The 18527-nt window shown below is 31.9% G+C and overlaps 1 protein-coding gene across 1 annotated transcript in view; it reads right to left on the bottom strand.

Moving 5' to 3' along the window:
- Positions 1–2056: 2056 nt before the first annotated feature.
- Positions 2057–18527, bottom strand: part of LOC143063957 (transmembrane protease serine 6-like) — a 32367-nt gene continuing 15896 nt past the window's right edge. The window contains exons 12-17 of the mRNA XM_076236418.1: positions 14322–14432; positions 12671–12860; positions 11920–12179; positions 10703–10842; positions 3533–3617; positions 2057–2399 (exon numbers count right to left, since the gene is read on the bottom strand). Coding sequence (XP_076092533.1) covers positions 2317–2399; positions 3533–3617; positions 10703–10842; positions 11920–12179; positions 12671–12860; positions 14322–14432 — 869 coding nt within the window. The 3' untranslated portion in view covers positions 2057–2316. The remainder of the gene's footprint in view (positions 2400–3532; positions 3618–10702; positions 10843–11919; positions 12180–12670; positions 12861–14321; positions 14433–18527) is intronic.

Below are 18527 nucleotides of genomic sequence, written 5' to 3'. Positions count from 1 at the left end.
GTAAGCGTTATTTGATGGAGGTAGGCGGAGTGCCGGAATAGAATCATCGACCTTCGGAAGAAAAAATGACATCCTGACGTGTTTTTTTAACGATCTTGAAAACCAATGAGCGTTTAACATGGTCGGTATACAACCTCAGTGTTGACAGGCTAGTGATACAGAAATTCGACTTTTTACTCGAGGCTCTTGTAGAAAATACGTTTTGAATCACAATACGTGACAAATATAGTTTTTAAACAAGAATTCAAGCATCCTCATTATATCAATTGAAGAGAATTTCCTATTTGAATCAGGGTGTGTTTTTTTATGCCCCACCTACGATAGTAGAGGGGCATTATGTTTTCTGGTCTGTGCCTCCGTTCGTGCGTGCGTTCGTCTGTTCGTCCGTCCGTCCGTCCGTGTATCCGTTCGCTTCAGGTTAAAGTTTTTGGTCAAGGTAGTTTTTGAAGAAGTTGAAGTCCAATCAACTAGAAACTTAGTACACATGTTCCCCATGATATGCTCCTTCTAATTTTAATGCCAAATTATAGTTTTGACCCCAATTTCATGGTCCACTGAACATAGAAAATGATAGTGCGAAGTTCAGGTTAAAGTTTTTGGTCAAGGTAGAGTTTGAAGAAGTTGAAGTCCAGTCAACTTGAAACTTATTAGTACACATGTTCCCCATGATATGATCTTTCTAATTTTAATGCCAAATTATAGTTTTGACCCCAATTTCATGGTCCACTGAACAAAGAAAATGATAGTGCGAAGTTCAGGTTAAAGTTTTTGGTCAAGGTAGTTTTTGATGAAGTTAAAGTTACATCAACTTGAAACTTAGTACACGTTCCCTATGATATGATCTTTCTGATTTTAATTCCAAATAAGAGTTTTGACCCCAATTTCACGGTTCACTGAACATAGAAAATGATAGTGCGAGTAGGGCATCCGTGTACTATGGACACATTCTTGTGATTAACTAAGTATGATTTTCCTTGAAACAAGGTATAAGTATCTGTGTTGTCCATTCGGGTGAAACATAGTAAGACGACATATTCTATTAGTTTATCTTTAAGTTTGGAATGGGAAAATATGTGTGTAAGGTGTTGAAATGTCAATTGCATAATACCATACCATTACATGAGGAATGAATGTATGTTCTATCAAAGATATCTGAAATTTTCTAGGATACACATCTGATTCACAACACTCAATCAGTAGGAAGCTCACAATAATTCTGAAGCTAGGCTTTGATTATTGATACAATTGTGTCTTTAGTTTGGAATGAGGATTCGGGGAGCATTCAAAGACTCTGTAATATAACGTTGTGAGTAATGACAATTCAGTGATTAAGATATCCAATACAAACAAAGAATATCCAGTTTTTCATATTTGGATGAAATTCCAAATTCCAAATACCTATACTACACACACTTACAAAAACTAATAAGAAAGGTACATGTTTTAAATGGCGGCTCTGTATTTCAAAGGGTTTGGCCTCGATGGATGAGTGAACTAAGTAGTAGAACTACTTTATCACTAGCCTGTCAACACTGAGGTTGTGAGTTCGAATCCCGCAGATGACCGGCGCTCGAATACAATATTACTTGAATAGATTTGCCAGTTTTCCTTCAAAAAGTCGGTGGTTCATTACGGGCACAACGGCTTTCTCAATCAATAAAAACTGACAACCACGAAATAGCACAATAGTGCGGAAAGTGGCGTCTAACACAAATTAAATAACCAATCATTTCAAAGTGAAATTAAAAAACTCAAAACGTAGCATGCATGCGAAATTATTTCCTAGCTGTCAATGAAACTACATTTGTGCATTTAACGTTAATGCAGGTATCACCAACAAATTTGAACTCTGAACGAGTAATAAATCAACTATGACTGTCAATGCACAATACTAAAACTTAAACAATTTTTACATCTACGAGGCAAATCAAAATGGTTTTTACATGATTTACAAAGACATTTTGTATTTCAGGGGCAAATAATCCACATAGACAACATTACAATTTATGTCAAGCAATGCAATACAAAGGACACGACCACAAGAAAGAAAGAAAAAAAATTTGGAACATGTTAATTGCTGCCTTACAATGGTTCAAGATTACACTCTAAAAGTTAGTTTTGAATTAAAAAAAAGTCTTTTCAACTGACAGTAATTTTAACTTATATGTGATCTAGTTATGTAGATCATATAATCATTTTGTATTAAGTTAGTGTTCGTCTCTGTTCTTGACTACCAATTAAGAATATTCAAACTCTTCCTTTTATAATGTGTCAGCATGTATCCACTTTATTATTTGTATTTACATTGAACAGATATTATGGTGTATGCGATGCAATTTTCTGTTGAATCCATTTGACGAAGTTCAAAACATTTGAATAGGTTCCAGGTTTATGTGCCTCTGTAAATAGAAGTAAATTGATTGATTAACAACTTAAACGCACCCGTTACATTAATAATAATCGTTTAATATTCGAACTCAACACGAAAGTATTAAGATAACTAACATGCATTCAATACTGAAATAGTTGTCAGTTCTTAAGCAACTGACATAATTTATTACCCCTATTTTTGACATTTTTACCTATTGTGTCTGTTTGTTTTGTTCACGCACCGTTGAGAATATAATGGAATTTGATGCGACTGTCATACAAGTGAGAGGTTTAGCTAGCTATAAAATCAGGTTCAATAGACATGTACCAAGTCAGGAATATGACAGTTGTTATCCATTCGCTTGATGTGTTTGAGCTTTTGATTTTGCCATTTGATTGTGGACATTCCTTTTTGAATTTTCCTCGGATTTCAATATTTTTGTGATTTTACTTTTTACATATATAATCGTGCCAACGGACAAACTTAAGAAAATTAAAGAAGTTCGAATATTTCCTAAGTCAAAGATGACTGTTTTTAAAAGGTTTCAGTCATTTTGTTTTTTAAGTTCTCTTTGATTTAATTACTTATTTATATATATGGCACTACAAACTTTGAAAACGATTTGAAGCAGACTTATTCTATATGTTTGGTGCATCCAATGACACAATCTATTATTTGTGATGATTTTTTATACCTGCAAAATTAACCATAGCTTGCAGCTTACTGACAAATTATCTGTTTTTCAATCGGATTGAAAAAAATTGCTACGAAAATGCAACATTGTCGGCTTAGTAACACGAACTAAACTTAAAGTATATTTCAGTACAAATTAAAATTTCGAAAATTAATAGCAGGCAAAGGTTTATGAAGGAGTAATCCATGTAGGTAGGTACCACATTTATAAAATGCATTACTACAAAAATGCATCTATGTGGTGTCTTTTGTAGTTTTAATTCGATTCAAGTGCACGGATTTTTGTATAGGTAATACACAGTGACACGTCTCAAACTTTTATAGCTGTTATCAATTTTTTTTATGTGTTTGAGCTTTTGATTTTGACATTTGATTAGAGACTTTCCGTTTTGAATTTTCCTCGGAGTTCGGTATTTTTTGTGATTTTACTTTTTATAGACTTTTCGTAACATTTCTTTATGTACATACTTGCACAACCATTACCCCACGAAACAACTCCTTGCTGGTACCACTGATTTGATGTCTTACAAACAAACGGGCCTCCACTATCACCCTGAAAAAAAAATTGTATGCTAGAATATTAACAAACATTGTCATGTTAACATTGTATTCGAAAGTCATAATAATTTATTGTAGTTTTTTTTGCTGAACGAGCAAAATATGACAATATTCATACATTTCAATTTCTAAAATACATATGTTATTATATGTCATTTAGATTAAATACACAATTTATTGATGGTGTCTTTTTGCCGAATCATGAATTCATCATTTGCTTTAACATGAAATGTTGTAATGACAGTATGTGTAATGTATAAGTAATAACTTACGAAAAACATCCTTGTAAACGAAGATATATGAATGTTGTGAGGTAATTGCATTTTGATATACTACTAAGACCGACAAAAATACATCCAAAATAATAATATAAACTTTTTGATACTTGATTAGTATGACCAAATAAATCCTTCTAGTATTTATGTTGAAAATAAACTCAATACCTCATTAGGCCTTCTTCATACAGTAAATTACACTTTGTAATTGGAAGTAAATGTCATTGGAGAACCTAACTTACAATAGGAGAAATTGCATCAAATTTCGATGGAAAATTTCTGGTTTCAAGGAAGCTATACCGAACCAAAAGTGTTTAACTACATACACTTTAGTCATCCCTTCGATCGCTTTACACACATCATCAATTCGTGGACCATTTTGGAATATCCTATTCATAAGTTATCACATATTTGACTAATTATTCGTATCCATAATGGTGAGGTTTTTTTATTGGTGACTTATCATAACCAGGATTTATGCTTGTACAGAACAACAAGATGTGTTTCAAGTACATGTGATTTTCCCCCCTCGGTTTTAGTTTGCAACCCGGTTTTCTCTCAATCGATCTATGACTTTCAAACAGCGGTATACCATCGTTGCCTTTATTTTATTGAGTTTGTTTAACTAAATTCTAAGTTAATTTCTAAGTTAATGCACGGTTTTGTGATGACTGTTGTTGTCTTCGCTATTTTCATTTACAAGTGGTTTTTGATACCTGACTTATATCAATTGCTCCTTTTAAATTTGATTTATTTTTACATGGTAAGTTGAATTTGGATATTTTAGAAAAATAATATAGAAATCAAGTACTAGTACTAGATTTTGTATCGAATATCATATTTTTCTATTTTCTAGATGTGGACAGACATTTGCAATACAGTATAATATATTTCTTAAACCCAAATCTCTGACGTCAGATTATTTTTCAAGAATCCACTGACCACTATATTAACTTAAAATAACCTATATCATAACATTAAACTTTTAACTAACGATATGTAATCCTCTCAAAAAAGAGTGACATATGAAAGGTTTGAACTCGTGCGTATTTTCGTCAGTGAAGTCTGCAGTCTATGAATGATACCACTAGACCACGAGTACTGACATGAGTTAATATTTAAATAACACTTTTATAGCGTATAACTGCCAATACATGTCAATAAACTGAATTTCTGTCTTTTTGTTATCTAATAAAACATATAAACACTATAGAATCCAGGAATTGTATATATCACTAATTAGTACAATTCCTTGACAAAATAAACATCCACATTTAGGCGAGTGACATTCAGACCTTAAAAATATTTTTAATGCACCTATCTAACACACAGCTATATTATATATCATTCGAAAGGAAAACATGTGTAGATTCCATTTTTCCCGGTCGTAAAAGTGAAATATGGTGCATTTTTTTTAGATTGGGGTCAAAGGTCATTCATAAAAAATTGAAAGAATAACACTTTTGTAGTATTATTGTCTTATTTGAAGTAGCTGGTAATATAATTAATTCAAATTAACTTTACACGATACTATTATAACGTCTCTCTGATTCTTAGTTGCATATCGTTCATGGTTTGGCGATAATTTACGTCATTTTGACGTTTTCACTCTGCTATATGTAAAACGGTACTTTCTACAAAAACGACGTATAACAAATATTTGACCTTAAATGTGTTAATATTTACTATAATTGATGGTGTGCCGTGCAAAATAAAAAAAATATGATGAAATATTTGTAAGTTGGACGAGTAAAAGGGAGAGAAAACAACGCAATAAAGAGAGTAAAAAGTACACGTCTTTGTCACATCAACAGTGACAATAGTCTCCTGTTTGTTAACAGCCTACAAACCGTGTCAAGATCGGAAATCACTATCGTACATGTTTAATACAACCACAAGCTAAGTTGAAGAGGATACATGAATCACATTTTAAGTCTGTCCGTCCGTCAGTCCCCACTTGTTTGTGGTCTGTGTCGAATCAAATCAGGTAACTTATGCAAGTTCATACAGATATACAGTTCATCCAAAAACCAAATATAAAATGCCTTGCTTTGAACTATAGAACTGATGTTAAACACACTCAGTTCAGAGATGTATTATAGGGATGGCACGTGGTTCTTCGTAAATTAAATCAGTTCATTTTGACATTGGCATTGACATTTGAGCCGTCAAGTTTTCAAACATTGTTTGATTCCTTCTTGTCTGGTTTGTGTCCGGTCCATATCTTTTGAACCGTTGAACCTGGGTTTTTCAAACTAAGTATATGAATATACATCATATAATAGGGGATGGTCATAAACTGAAATCAGGTCACTGTGATATTGATCCAATCATAATGGAATCCTGCCCGCGACATATATAGCTGCAAAACTAAGGTTTACCAAACTTCAGATACAGAAGTCGGTTTCACAAAAAAGCTTAAGACAAGATTAATCGTAAGTAAACTGAACTATTCATGACTTACGACCAGTTTTAGTCGTAAAATTCGTTGTGAGACTGACCCCAGATGCAAAATTAGAATGCAGTGAATTACAAACTAAAGTTAGGTCCCACGGTGACCTTTATTTTGATATTTTGGATTATATGATTTACACACACTTAGTTTCTTAGCGTATTTTTTTTTATTACGACTGCATTTATTTTCACTCACATTTGTGCAGTCAAAAGGTTTACAGTTGAAAATGTAAGCATTGATTTCTTACCAGTATACAAAACTTAGATATATATAAATATTTATCAACTAATATGAAGGTGGAATTTGCGGGATTTAATTCGGCTAAACCTATATACAGTTTTTTTTTTGTCATTCTGGAAGAGTTTCTGTGAATAATCTATTTCTTTATAAAAAAAAGAAATTTATCTAATTTATTACAAATAATGCAATTTTCAATTTTGTGATTTTTAACAATATAAGACAGTCGAAATTCATATTTTAAAACTGAGCCTGTACAAAAACTTTTGCTTTACTGGAATAATTCCTGATACTTCGCTGTTACTGAAATAATTCTGTGTAACAGAGGCTTTCAATGATTTCAGTACATGCACAAGCTCCCTAATCATATATTTTTCCTTCATAAGAACAAATTTATCAAATCCTGCAGAAAGTATGACGTATTAAGACCACTTTTGTCATCTGTACTCATACATGGGTAAACCTACTGCCGTATTTGTTAACATGTTGTATGACGCCATGTCTTTGTTTGCTAGCTTTTAGAACATGTAGTTTGAATGATGATGCACTTAGTGGTAGGCGTTATACGATGGCAATCCTTTTGGTTGGAAGTCTGATATGTAGCTTGCTGAAATTGTCTTGATTTGACTGATACCTACTTATTTTTGGTTAAGGACACTTTAGAGTTTTCTTGCAGCACCGATCTGTAGACGTGTCAATATGAATTTTGGTTAATTTGTGATAGACCCGCCATCTATTGATGATATCGAAAGCGTTAAAAGAGAGTTTTCGTAAGAACAAAGATAGATGATGAGCTGTTAGAACCTATAAGAGCATGAACTGCTGGTAAAGAAACATATATTTAATAAAAAAAAACTATACATGCACAATAATTATCATGGTTCATCGCCAACCATAATTCCCACTGGTTATAGAACTCGTAACAAGCACACAGTTGTTCCATGTCTAGAATACAACGAAGTGTCAGGACATCGTTGACCCTCTGACATTAGTGCTCTTAAATTGTTAATCCATATTTAGAATAAGAAGCCTGAAGATATCATACTATAAGCCCGGTACCTTTGATAAGCATAATTAAAAGACACTATGATATTTGTATACCAGAGACTAAATGCTTTGAGGTAAACAACTATAGCTTATCGCATGGCCTTAATCAAGAAGCAATAGCCAACACTGTATAATAAGCTACATGTATAAAGGTTCTAAGACAATTTTAATTAGATACCCAAAAGCTTGATTCATGCTCAAAACTACAAACAAAAGCAAAAATCATAAAAAGCAACTATCGACAACCATAATGAATAACAAATCAATTTGAAAGATATCCGGCATATGATCGATTGTTTACGTTAGACACGCGTTTCGTCTACATAAGACTCGTCGGTGACGCTCGAACCAAGTAAAACTTCGAAGAATATTTAAAAACACGTAATCCTATGTAAAATACGGCTTCGGTAATATATACGCCTGAGGTAGAACATTTATTATATTTCAAATATCTACGAAGAATTAAAAATTTGTCAACTGAATGAATAGATATCCCCATATATTAAAGTATTTATAGCATGTCAACATACAGGCTCTTGACGTGGCCCTAGCACATACACTATGCTTCCTCTAAAATACTGACCAAATTTGCATCATTAATAAGTCTACCGTATGCGATGGTTAAAACGGTAGGAAATTTAAAAGGTGGGCATATCTCACATTCAAGTACATGGGGAAAATATCAGATTTGACACATTTTTGCGTACTTTTAGTTGCAAAACTTAAATGTCCATTGACCAATTGAGAAAGAAGTATTTTTCAATAGTTATTCATAATCTCTGCCTTTTGTTAGTGCAAATTGACTAAGAATAATAAGATATTGGTTTTCTTCCAAGTCTAAAAAAAAACCGTTGACATCTCAGCTTCTGTGGTCCATTGATTTTTTTTAATACTTTGCGCAATATTTGAACCAAAAAAATTGCCTTTAGGTTATTCATACTCTTTTTCGAAGCGTTTAGGTCCGTTAACTAGAGGGAAACTTACAGAGATAGCGATTTCGGAAATTTGATTGAAAAGGGGGAGTGTGTAAAAGTGTATAAAATCCAGGATAATACAGTGAAAACAATATTTATTAAACGAGTAATGAACTTTTGAATAATACGAACATCATTAATTTGGATTTCAAGCCGAAAATATCTAAGAAATGAAGAAAAATATGAAAACTGGCACCATTTTTATAAAAAATTCCCAAAATATTACAAAAATCTTTTTTTTCTCTGGCAAAAATTACTTCTTTTATTTTTGAAAAGTATTATTTTATACATGACAAAAAAGTCATGTTAAACGTACATAATTTTTGCATTGTGGCAACAGAAAATAAAGCTACATGTTAATTTTTCGCGCTTCAACTCTGTTGGTCATTTTATAATTTGGAATTATTTCTCGATTTTAATTCAATTTTTACAAAAATTGCACCGTACGATTTTTTTACGACCGACCAAAAAAGGAAGTTCAGATATTATACTATAACATATAAAAAATTCAGCTGTGTGTTAGGTGGGTGCATTAAAGTCACTAACTAAGCGTCTTTTCTGAAAATGTCACTCGCCTAATTACACTTGTCATTTTTAACGTACAAGGACTTTTCCTTTTCATCATAGCAAATGCTTACTTTTGGTTTTAGTATCATAACGATATCATACTATCAATAAGTTTTTGTTTGTTTGATAATAATTGATCCAAATATACATCAACATTGAACTGACTCTAATGTGAATAATGTGTGATTAGCTACAACTGTAAAACTACTTCTTTGACTGTAAAACCAGAAACAAAATCATCAACTTTTATTGAAAAATGAAATATAAAATACCTCTTAGATTAAACAAATATTTTGGTAAAGAAAAAAAATTACAATAAAAAAAATTTATTCCGGGTCCTAGGTTTGAACTAGACACTGTTGATATCACAGTTATTTCATTCGGTGCCAACGACTAGACGATCACGGCTATGAACTACTTACATAATTCTGCTTGGCCTTCAGAATGCGTACCACAAATAATACTATATTTTGACTGATTGTAGATGGAAGACAAATGTAATAACGTTAAAATAATCTATATAATGAAAGGGAAACAGTTTACACAAAATTTATGTTTACAATAATTTTATTTATTTCATCATCAACTGGAGCTTTGTGAAGTGGTATATAATTGTGGCATTTACAATTTAATCAAATTTTAAATATTTTTATCATTTCATATGTGTTGTAAGCCCAAACATACAGAAGATATTAACGATTACACACAACAAATGGAAGTTTTTAATTACCTTGACTGGCTATACAGCCCTTGCACGGTCGGTCGATTAAACACACGGTTGCTAAATACTATAAATTTAAATAATGAAGGTTTCTACATTTTGGTAACTAAATTTTTTAACTTTCCAAAAAAAGATAAATTAATTCTGTATATTAATTATATTTCTTTTTGAATAAATTATAAATCCTAAAATCTATTGAATATGACTGATTTGTAATGATTTAACATTGCATGAAATATTTATATACAAATATATAATCTGGTATTAGAAAGGGGAAATAACAACTCATTCAAGTTAAATTGTTAACTTTAATATAAATGTGAACCGTGTGGATGTAATCATTTCCAGCTATTATAGAATAAAAAAGACCAAATACAAAATTATTTTCACGAAAATCCGTTGATTCATTATCAAATCATGAAACATATAGTCGTTTTACTAGAAATGGCTTAAGCTAGAGAATTGATAAGAAGTAGTGAATTCGTAAGCGATAATCATATTTCTATAGATAACAGTAAAGGTATATGTTTAAAATATTCTCTTGTTCACATCTTCCTCCCGTTCTAATCTAAATAAAGATTGCATACCTTACCACATAATACAAGTTATAACATACATTATTAACATATAAATAAAATGAAATATTTGATTTCAAAAGTCAAGAGACACAACTATTAGTTCCTTACCAAAGAAACATCCACACAATGTACCATAATTTCATAACTATCGCGAAGCAGTATCGCCACGCTACTATTTCTTTTTTTTTAATTATTTTATACATTATCTTTCCATTTATATGCTTACTTGACATGAATCATGACCACCTTGCTCAAATCCAGCACATATCATATTATCTGTAACTCCCCCTTCATTAGATTCGTTACATTTTTGGTGGTTATATACTGGTAAAGTTGCCTGTTTTAGTAAACCTTCACAGCATGTGTCTGCAAATACAACAAGAGATAAGAGTAATAAGGAATATTGCAAAATTTAAAATACACTGATCTTTTACAACTCTTAGTTTTTCGAAATGCATTTGTCTACTCAGCGGTCCAATTTAAAGTAAACTTACAATGTTGTTTTGAAAATGCACTTAGTTTCATCTATTTTTTTTTTAACTCTACAAAATTTTCCCTATGCTCTTTTTTTTCTATAGACGGTGTTTTTCTTTAATAAAAATTAGGAACCGTAGATATAAATTTCTTGATATCATTAAACTGTTAAAATCCTGGTCTATTTCTTATCAACAAGATATTTGTTGAGTTCGACGGAGTAATCTTTATTCAAATATGCATCCTAACAACAGACCTGATTTTGTACTCATATGCAGCAGAACTAATACAAAATCTTTTAAAAGACTCTTGCCAAGCTCTTTAATTTTGCTTTCAGATATATTGATGATATACTTCAACACCATTGCATACATTTTAGATAGTGCTTGCATTTCATATATTAGTGTCCCAGTAGACTTGACATTAATTATACTGCTGAAACTAGAAAGTCAGCTTCTTATTTGGATCTTTTTCTTTATATTGACATGGATGGACGACATACTAGGAGCTATTACAAACGTGGCAACTGTAGCTTCCCATAGTCAATTATCATTTGTTGAGCAGTAACCTGGCGTTTACATATCTCAACTGTTTGAGTTGTGTCCAATTCCTTATTGTGAAATTTTGACTATGGATTCGCATGGTGAGTAATGAATGAATTGAGTTTTTAAAGGAAACATAATAGAAGACTGTGATTGAAGACATTCACTAATATAGGATTATTTTTATCTTACTTAGTCCAGAGGGGATACAAAAAGATAGAACATATTATATATTCTTAACTAATTTTTATGGAATTATGAGTTGAAGGTTGTATCTAAAAAAAACTCTTGTACAAATAATATGACAATATTCATACATTTCTATTTCTGAAATACATATTTTCAAATTTGGATTAAATACACATTTATTCTCTTGAAGAGAGTTGTTTAATTGGCAATCATACCATATCTTCTCTTCATATAGTACCTTGAACTTCACCCCATCCTGTTACTATACACATTTGGCCATCGGGAGCGTCGTGTTGTGGTAAACAAATTGGTTTTATATAGTCATTAAATTGTAGAGGCGTATCAAGTTTAAGAAGAGTGACATCAGTGTCAATTTCATCCATGTCATATTGGTCATGTATCAATATTTTAGATATATTCCGAACTTGTTCATGAGGATCCGTTTTGTTTTCATGATGTTTTCCTGCATATACTCTCCATAAATCTTCGAACCTGTCTCTGAAACATAGCCAAATGAAATGACATGTTTATTTATAAATTCAATAAGCAAATTACACTTATCAAAGACATATTTTTGATAAACTAGATTTATTGTTGAATACGTTTTCAAAGTTATATCTATTTTGGAAATAAAAGACAGTAATTTACAAACAAAAATCAAATACGGGATCTTTATAGCTCGATTTCAATACTCTGATAAAGGTTTCAAATGTGCAGAAAATGCAAAATATATCTTTTCAGAGTTTAAAAAATGTGTAACAGCTAATTAAAATAACTCAAAATCCGTTTTTCCATGGCAAAATATTCAAGGATCGTGACAAAAATATGTTACAAAACATGAAGGGTTTGTTGAATGCATAAACCAAAGGGCTTTTGTTTGATTTTCTAAATATAATGATAGGAAATTTTATAAAAAAAAATCAGCACTCAAATTGTGTGCATTTCGAATCACTACCAGCTGCTGTTATTTCATTAAAAAAGTTACTCACGTTTCAAAGCAGTGAGAAGCAGTTAAGATCCACTGTGGATGAATAACCGAACCACCACACGTGTGACCTCCATTGTAACGAAGTGATACTTGCCAAGGCCAGCTGTTAGGTATTGCTTCTCGACCACCAACTATTCTAGTATTAGTTTCTGCAGGCTTGAATGTTGGTGTGCCACAAGTGTTACTGTTCGCTACAAGGAAATAGCTTCGTTTCAAATTTAAGCAAACATCATTTCGGAACCTTGACTATGCGGTATTGGCTTTGCTCATTGTTGAAGGCCGTAATATGACATATAGTTGTAAATTTTCAACTAGTTTTGAACAAACATTTTAAAAACATAGAAAAGTATGTGGTTACCATAATGGTTAAATTTCTAATAATCTGTTATAAAAGAACAGTTATAATACGACTTGGGTTTAAATCATAAGCTCGAACAATACTATCGTCATAAAAAATAACAATACTTCCTCCAATGAATAGACTGCTTTATGATAGGCTATCATATAATCTTGAAACAAGACAATAAACTTCCAAAAATAAACAATAGAAGAAAACAAAACTCAAATATACATAATAAATACCTCGTGAGGAGGATTTTTAGATTTGACTAAATTTATATATAGCGCTATATATCAAGTTAGGTTAGATCATTTAAATTCTATAAATAATCCATGTTATATTTTTGTTCGTTCGGTAGTAACTTCATTTTGAATATTTTTTATATAAGATTAAGCTTTATTATTTGAGCAATGTGTTTTCTAAAATTTCCTTTTTTCTTTTGATGCAAAGTGAAAAACAATATGACTGGGTTTATCGCTAGATAAACCGTCTTTATATGTGTGGTTGGATCGCTGTTTAAATGGTGCATATCCAAAATCTCCTGTTATTCATTGCAGCAGTATAAGTTAAGACCCATTCTATTCAAATGCAAATTTTCAAATCAATATTTCACTAAAACATCAATATCCATTTATTTCGTTAATAAGTTGCACTCATTGGTAATGGTTCCAATAGTTTATCGTCATTTTTCAAACACACAACTAATTATGAATGGCTGAGATTCGTTCCAGTTTATATGCTCAGCTCTTTCTGGTTATACTTCTCATCTAAATTTAACGGGTGGCACATGTGGAGCAGGATATGCTTTTACCCTTCCGGAGCACCTGATATCACCCCCAGTTTTTGTTGGGGCTCGTGTTGTCCAGTCCTTAGTTTTATTTGTTGTTTCTTGTGTACTTTTATTTGTCTGTTTGTCTTTTTCATTTTAAGCATATGCGTTGTCAGTTTATTTTCGATTTTAAGAGTTTGATTGTTCCTCTTGTATCTTTTGCCCCTCGTTGACGAGATTCAACAAAAGCAAATGTGAAATATACCATGATATTTCCACCATAGTAAGAAAGGTGATTTTTTTTGCATATTTCAAAATCAATTACAAAAAATAGCATACCCTAGAACTGACTATTGGCACTTAAAATGCTAAATTAAATCAAAGAGCAAATGTGTTTTCACGTTTGCAACGAAAGACAAAAACCTGATGTGCACAATAGCAATCGCAATTTTATTGAATATCAATACTAGCATCATATTTGATATGCTCTGCTTTAGTGATAGTGAAATGGTGTGTATAGAATGTGTTATTATAAATACTTACGACAAACTTGTTCATCCGTTCCATCTCCACAGTCGTCTTTCCCATTACAAACTAAGGCGTACTCGATACACTTAATGTTTCCACAACGGAATTGTGACGGCGTGCATTCTCCTACGACAAAACAACATATATCATTCTAAGGTTCAATGTAATGTAAATCCCCATATTAATATTGTATAGGCACTCGCAAGAAAAGCAATTCGTATATTTTCCTCTCTTGAGAGGAAAATGGAGTATAACTGTATATCATAGTTAAAAGAGATTCTTAGGTTAACAAATAGTATATCCTGATAAATAATCGTTATATAATATTGTTGTCAACTACTTTACTTCCACCACTATGAGCATATGCCTTGTCGTCAGCATTTGAAGAGGTTTATAATTCAATTTTATCAAATTATCAATTTAAGTTTTTAGAAGAAAAAATCCTAAATATTTTGTATGTGCAATAAGAAAGACAAATATTCCTGTAAATTGTTTTTGTTAATTAACAAAAATCATGTATAAAGGTATACATCATAACTTTTAGTTTAAAATCAAACTAAATGATTACTTCATTTCCGCAAAATCGCATGGGGGTGTTATGATAAATCTCGGAATAGCATGGCATAGAACTAAAGGGGCGAAAGATACCAGAGGAACAGTCAAACTCATCAACCGAAAAATGAACTGACAACGCCAATGCCAAAAATAAAAAAGACAAACGGACAAATAATAGTACACAAGAAACAACAAAGAAACCCTCACCAAAAACGACCTCAGGTGCTCCGGAAGGGTTAGCAAACACTGTTCCACATCTGGCACCGTCGTGTTGATCATGTTATTACAAACCCGGTAAATAGTCTATCTGTAGGTCACATTCATGAAAAGGGAACGGGATTGTAGTTACGACGTAAGAAACATATCCGATATCATCTGTGAAACGGTTATTCAATAACGGGCAACCAACTCGTGATGGCATCCGTAAAATTTACGAAGTCTTCATCAGTAGTAGTATCATCAAAGTTTTATAGAACTAAGCAAAATATCTTAGATTCCAATAAAGGCGGGATTTCTTTTTCTTATCTGCATCTTTTCCGCAATAATGACAAAGATGTACCACTTCAAAATAGAACATAGAACATACGTAACAATTTCACCTTTCGAATGGTCAACTTTCCATTTATAAACACTAACATACCCTGTGCCTTATCAAATGACATTAACATATCTCAATGAATATGTTACGTTCATACATGTTCACAATGTATTCACTTCATGAACACAAAAAATGCTCCAACAGATTTATGAGGAAGACCGACTGAAATCGACAATTACTGATTATACGGTCACCATAAAGAATTTATTTACCAAAACAAAGAGAAAGTGTCTCCACTTATAAGACATGCAGTCACGATCAAAGATCTTCATATACTAGAAAGTAAAATCATAAAAAATACCGAACTCCGAGGAAAATTCAACACGAAAAGACCCTTATTAAATGGCAAAACCGAAAGCTTAAACATATCAAACGATAGATAGCAAAAAGTAAAATTACAAAAATACTGAAATCCGAAGAAAATTCAAAACGGAAAGTCCCTAATCAAATGGCAAAATCAAATGATAAAACATATCAAACGAAGGGACAAATATCATATTCCTGACTTGGTACAGGCATTCTCAAATGTAGAAAATTGTGAATTGAACCTGGTAGCAACTGTCATATTCCTGATTTGGTTCAGGCATTTTCTTAAGTAGAAATTTTGGGTAAAACCTGGTTTGATAGCTAGCTAAACCTCTCACTTAAATGACAGTCTCATAAAATTCCATTATAATCGTCATCTCTGTTTACATACGGATTATATCCTATTCCCAATTGTCATATTTGACTGAATGTGGATTCGCATGACAAGGGATGCATAAAAATTGGAGATGCTTATATCCTGTCAAGTATAGTTATTTTAGTTATCCAATTCCATTCGTTTTTTGTTTGTTTGTTTCCTTTTAACTAGATATATGAGGTTTTAACATCGGAAAACTACTGGTGTTTAATTCTATGGTGGAAAATAGAGTTGTTAGTAATGTTTTTATTGCCGATTCCTACTACTAGTATCGTCACTCAATTCTAACATTTACTCAAAATCTTATCAAACGAAATGTTTTTTTTATCCAGTGTTCCTTCGAAAAATGTGATTGCAGATATATTTGTTACAAACTTTAATAAGTTAACTGTGGTCCTGAAAATTAGTTTGCAAGATACACGTAGTGCTCGGTTTCTTCTTGACAAATTCAAATACGTAGAAGCTTATTGGCAGGTTAAATTTGGGTGTGTGGGATTTCCTTTGTTACAGTCATTTTTACATTTCAGCGTTAAAAATTTCTTGATTATTGTATTCAATTATATGAGGCGCGTCTGGCGTAAATACAAAATTTAATCCTGATATCTATGATGAGTTAATCTATTGATCACTGTAGAAAGTTAAATTTTTAAAATACGGATATGGTTCATGACATTTGCCAAGTTTCTTTCTTTTGTATGCTATATTCTAATTGGCAAACTATTATTGAATCTTATTTAGTATGTTAATTCATCTGTTATATTGGTGTTAGATATATCATAGACCTAAGAGAGAAAATTGAGAGTGTCAAAGAGACCACAACCCGAGCAAAGAGTAAAGAGCAGAAAATAGCCGATGGCCAACAATTGGTCTTTAACACTGAGAGAAAATTCCTCATCCGGAGGCGGGCTTCAGCTGAGCCTTAAACAAAAAAGTGTACTAGTTCAGTGAAAATGGACGTCATAATAAACTCCAAAACATATAAATGAACTAAAATTAAAAATCCTACAAGACTAACTATGACCACAGGCTTTTGACTTGGGACAGGCGCAAAAATGCGGCGGGGTCACGCATGTTTTGTTAGATCTCAACCCTCCCTATACACCTAGTCTATGTGGAAAAAAAACAAACACATACCATACGCACAGTAAAACTCAGTTTAAAGAAGTCCGAGTCCGATGTCAAAATAGATAACAAAAGAAACAAAAATTAACAAAGGACAACAGCAGTTACTGACATGTCAGCTCCAGACCTCAAATAAACTGATTGAAGATAATGTCTTCATCATATCAAAATCAAGCACAATCCCTCCAATTACAAGGTTTAGTATCATGCCATCATCAAATATATGAAAAGAACAAAACAACTGGTTTTAGAACAAATGTATTTATTTCTGATGCAGAAACCGTAGGACTGAATCAATATTAAGGTGGCTCGGGCCTTTTCGAAGTTTCTATCAGAAGTGCCGTATTTTTTGGTATTTTATTCTTTACAGAAATTGAATGAAATTGGTCGAAAAAAATAGGGGGTCACGGACCATTTAAACTCAAAATTTTACTTCAAAATATGTATGTAAAAAGGACCATTTTCAATGAAATGATAGGGAAAATAGATGTGTTGACATATTTGTATTGTAATATCAAAAACACGTTCTATGACACTTGGTCCAAAACTTTAATATAAACACCTGAAATATAGCTTCAAAGAATGAGCAAATAAAAAACATAGGTCACCGATAAGGAAAAAAAATATTTTGCCTTAAAACCCAAATTTTGGCGGAAAAAAGGTGAAAATGGATGAAATGTCATTTTGAGCCTTTTAAAGATACACATAATAACGAAAATATTCTTTTAGTGACATAACTACAATCATTTAACATTAATAATCAATCAAAACAAAATATTAAAAAAAAATAATATCGAATTTACGACAAATACTTTTCGTGTGCATTGTAATTCATGCATGAAATTATGCGCAGTCGAATAGTCCCGATCCACCTTAATACCAAAATATGACATCTTTAATTACCTGACAACATTATCGTTACTTAACCCTTTTGAATAAGTCTTTTTAAAGGGTTGGTAAGCTTTTGAGGTGAATGCCCACATTTTTGATGTGGAAAATAAAAGTTTTCAGGATGCATTCTCTGGTATATGATGAAACTATCACTTTTTTCTTGCCAAATTGACAAAGTTTATTGGCAGGATGAAATTGGGTGAGGATGGAATGTCCCTTGTAAATCTCATTTTAACACATCAACGTTCAAATTTTGCTGATTTTGGAATTCAAATATATGATTGTTAGCTCCCCTGAAGAAGTTGGATTTTTTAAAAATACTGAAATGGTTTATGACATTTGTCAAGGGTCTTTTTGTTTTATCTCGCTTTTT

This window comes from Mytilus galloprovincialis, chromosome 2, assembly GCF_965363235.1.
Source record: "Mytilus galloprovincialis chromosome 2, xbMytGall1.hap1.1, whole genome shotgun sequence".
NCBI lineage: Eukaryota > Metazoa > Mollusca > Bivalvia > Mytilida > Mytilidae > Mytilus > Mytilus galloprovincialis.
This window is presented reverse-complemented; position numbering and strand designations above follow the sequence as displayed.